This window comes from Lolium rigidum, chromosome 7, assembly GCF_022539505.1.
Source record: "Lolium rigidum isolate FL_2022 chromosome 7, APGP_CSIRO_Lrig_0.1, whole genome shotgun sequence".
NCBI classification, from domain to species: domain Eukaryota; kingdom Viridiplantae; phylum Streptophyta; class Magnoliopsida; order Poales; family Poaceae; genus Lolium; species Lolium rigidum.
In genome coordinates, this window is record NC_061514.1 from 148,361,964 (window position 1) to 148,364,333 (window position 2,370).

General features: G+C 61.4%; 1 protein-coding gene across 1 annotated transcript; it reads right to left on the minus strand.

The window, feature by feature from the left end:
• Positions 1 to 698: 698 nt before the first annotated feature.
• Positions 699 to 1,888, minus strand: LOC124672136. Its single transcript, XM_047208411.1, has 2 exons — positions 1,606 to 1,888; positions 699 to 1,474 (listed from the first exon to the last, which is right to left on the minus strand). Exons 1-2 carry the CDS (start codon positions 1,886 to 1,888, stop codon positions 699 to 701), a joined length of 1,059 nt encoding a protein of 352 aa, XP_047064367.1.
• Positions 1,889 to 2,370: the final 482 nt, after the last annotated feature.

Below are 2,370 nucleotides of genomic sequence, written 5' to 3' on the forward strand. Positions count from 1 at the left end.
GTGTGCAGCAGCTGAGCTTCTCAGCTTTGCAGATGAGCACGGAGCTTCACCTCGCCCAGCACCTTCACCATCACCTCGATGGGAAGAAGAGAGAGAGGAAACAGCACCACGAGAATCTGCTCGGCAACAGACATCGAGCTTATTGGGGAAGGAGCTCCGGCCAGACTTGATCTCCGCCTCCGCCCTCCATGGACGTCGAACGGAGAACCAAATCCTCCGCGTCACAGCGTCGCTCGCCGGCGCCGGGAACGAGCTCCAGATTGGCATCACGCCATACGCCACCTGGGCAAACACCAAACAAACCGTAAGCCTACACCTAAATCTACAGCTACTCTGTACATCCCGTGCTACGCATCCGTCTCCACGCCGGCCGGCAGCGCCGTCGGAGAGGAGCGGGGAGCGAGCCGGGGAATCTCTGGCGACTCTCAAGGGAAGGGGACGGGGTGGGAGAGAGGAAGAGGAGGGGAAAAGAAAACAGCCGTCATGCCTGCCGATCCTATCCTAGCCTGGCACACACCGAGCATCGTTTTGCTTTCAACGTTGCCCTACACAAGTAGTCAGGTACGACGACCAACACAAAACATCACCAGACAGCAGGTGATTTATTCTGAAACCAAACGTAGAACCGCTACTAACAAATGTAGCAGCAGCGGACACGTATGTATAGAACGCAAAAGCAGCTATCGCGCCATAGTACTTCACTTCTTGCAGACCAGCCCGGCGCTGCCCTTGCCGCTGCCGCACATGGTGTCGGCCGGCTCCTGGATCAGGCCCACCTCTCCGGCATCCTCGCCGGCGAAGCGCGCCACCTCGCAGTCCGTCCCGAAGATGTTGGAAACCTGGTACTTCCCGGCGCCTCCCATCACCGGGATCTTGGCGCCCATGTCGACCCCGGCGCTGACGTAGTCGGAGCGGTAGGTCTGGCCGAGCACGCCGTGCACGTCGGCGCTGATGGAGTGGAACTTGAAGGCGACGTTGAGGTGCGCGAGGCTGTCGTCGGCGGTGAGGCCGTAGCCGTGGACCCTCGAGTCCTCCTCGGTGACCGGTACCGCGTTGGCGACGATCCGGAACCGCCCGTCGAGGCGCACCACAACGCCGTTTGCCGCGCCGGTGCGGAAGACGGAGAGAGCGGGCGCGGAGGCCGGGCTCCAGCTGGCGGCCGGTGCTGCGTCGAGCTCGACGGGCACGCCGTCGAAGGCGATGGCGAGGCGGTCGACGGCGCTGTTCCAGGTGACGGTCCGCTTGACGCCGAGGTAGAGGCGGTGGCCTCCGAAGCGGATGCCGAGGGCCTGCACCCAGGTGAAGTCCCGTGTCCCCCGCTCGTTGCGCTTGCCGATGAAGTGCGCGTTGATGTGGAGGTTGGAGTCGGAGAGGAGGCAGAAGTCAGCGTCCCTGCGGCCGTGGAAGAGGAACTTGTTGCCGTCGCCGCCGACGAACCGCGGGTCGTGGCACTCTGTGCCGCTCAGATCACATACTGTTGATCGCGCGGTTCCGATTCAAGCAGCGCAGCACCAAACATACAACACCATCGATCCGATCGGTCAGAAACTTAGAACTGCAAGAGAAATGCAGCATGAAATGTACTAGTGCCATGCGTGTTCTTACTGCAGACGAGCTTGCAGGTGAGGCAGTCCAGGTAGCAGAGGTCGCGGCAGTCGCGGGGGCACTGGCGCGCCTGGAGCGTGCACGCCGGGGGCAGGGTGTCCTGCTCCGGGTTGCTGCGGTCGTAGCAGCTCACCCAGTAGGGCGACGCGCCGGGGCTCAGGTAGACGGGTACCACGTCGCGGTCCCACATGGAGGGGTTCTCTGGCTTGCCGACCGCGGCAACGAGGAATGCGGCGGCGCAGGCGAGCACCGCCACCGCGCACGGGCGCCGGGCAAACGCCATCACAGATGGCTGAGGGTGCCTGGGTGATAACGCACGCCAGGGCGCTGTGTGAAGCGTATGCGAGTGGCGCCAGCGCGCTGTGTGAAGCGTATGCGAGTGGCGCCAGCGCTGAACGCCTTCTTGCTTCTGACTAAACGAGTGACGTCGGAACCACGCATGGCTTTTCCGCCTATCAAGTCAACTGCCTTCGATGGCTCCATCGCTCGGCCGGCTGCCCTCACCACATGAAACGATTCAAACCTTCCCATGATCAGTGGCGGAGCCAGGAAACATGAAATGATTCAAAACTTCATATCCAGTGGCGTCAACCATGTGTAGTCAGCTTGAAATTGTGTAGTAGTATAGTTGTATCATGTTGTTGGTCCAGACCCCGGCAGTACTCTCGCCGATCTGATACCAAACACAGCTCCTGCCGTCGAGTGCTTTCCGACGACTGACGATGAAGTGATTTCCGACGAGACGTCACGCACGTACCGTATACT

Bases quoted from the DNA above. Each gene is read 5' to 3' on its own strand.
- LOC124672136 (XM_047208411.1), bottom strand. From the start codon at position 1,888: ATGGCGTTTGCCCGGCGCCCGTGCGCGGTGGCGGTGCTCGCCTGCGCC. The intron at 1,475-1,605 runs GTAAGAACACGC...CGCGATCAACAG, and splicing joins CACCTGCAAGCTCGTCTGCA to TATGTGATCTGAGCGGCACA.